Here is a 1047-nt window from a genome sequence, read left to right on the forward strand (position 1 = left end):
CAGGAATTGAGGTGGGCATTAGTCATGGCTTTTTTTGAGAAGACTGTGCTACCTGATTTAATAAACTTTTATTTCCTTCTCGGTTTGAGACACTGGGAGACATGAACATCTCTAAGTAATGTGAATGGTATTAATATTAACATGTTAAGGGTTACTTCAGCTTTTAGTCATCTGAACTTCACAAAGCTACCAAGGTTCATGAGCTACCTTAAATACAGGAAATTCTTAATCAGGTCACAGAATCTGATGGGTCACAAAATATGATCTAGTAAGTGTTATCTCATAATCATGAGATTTTTTTTTCTCATAATTAAGACATGCTGAAATTTGCCTCTGTAGAAAACCTTTCCCACAGGTTTGAATCTGAACCTGAAGCCCATCAGCATCACAGTGCGTCAGTTGGTGTGTGAGTAATTAAAATCAGGCTGCAGAAATAGAAGTGTTGATGGTTGCCTTCACATCTTTATGACCAAAAAACTCTTTACGGTTTCATATGCAAACTGATCTCCTTCATCCTTGTTCAGTCGGGCCCTCCCTTCCCTCTCTCTTTCTCTCCCTCTCTCCATACCTCTAGGTTTGAGATCGACGAGACTTCACCGAGCATGTCCGGGTGCTGCGGCGACGACTGCTCTTATGAGATCCTCAGCCGCCGGACCAAACATGGCGAGGCCTCGTCGGGACACACCCACGGCGGTGGGCACTGCGGGGGCTGCTGCCACTGATTCAACTTTCATGGCTCTGTGTGAAAGCTTTGAGCTGCCTGCTGTTCTGCGAGTTCGAATGGCCGTAGAGTGCTGTTAAAAATGAAGTGATGGTAGAATACCTGGTTACAGAAATTGATGTTGCATTGAGTGAGATTTATGTGTTGTTTTTTGTGTATATTCCTGGTACAAAAGCAGTATGCAGTGTGAGCTTTCACACATAGCTCTAGTTTTTTCTTCCTAGTTCTTGGTTCGATGTCCACACCATCTTTTCTCACTCTCTTATCCCAGTGGCTATTAGTAGTTCCCAGTCAAGAAAAGCTAAAGCATTATTGATATTCTCTAC

General features: G+C 42.8%; 1 protein-coding gene across 1 annotated transcript in view; it reads left to right on the plus strand.

Annotated features, from left to right (window-relative positions):
- The window catches only part of naa40 (N-alpha-acetyltransferase 40, NatD catalytic subunit), a 7917-nt gene extending 6876 nt beyond the window's left edge, over positions 1–1041 (plus strand). The window contains exon 8 of the mRNA XM_020610135.1: positions 575–1041. Within this exon, the coding sequence (XP_020465791.1) occupies positions 575–722 (148 nt within the window). The 3' untranslated portion in view covers positions 723–1041. The remainder of the gene's footprint in view (positions 1–574) is intronic.
- Positions 1042–1047: the final 6 nt, after the last annotated feature.

This window comes from Monopterus albus, unplaced genomic scaffold (genome assembly GCF_001952655.1).
Source record: "Monopterus albus unplaced genomic scaffold, M_albus_1.0 scaffold104.1, whole genome shotgun sequence".
Lineage (NCBI taxonomy): Eukaryota > Metazoa > Chordata > Actinopteri > Synbranchiformes > Synbranchidae > Monopterus > Monopterus albus.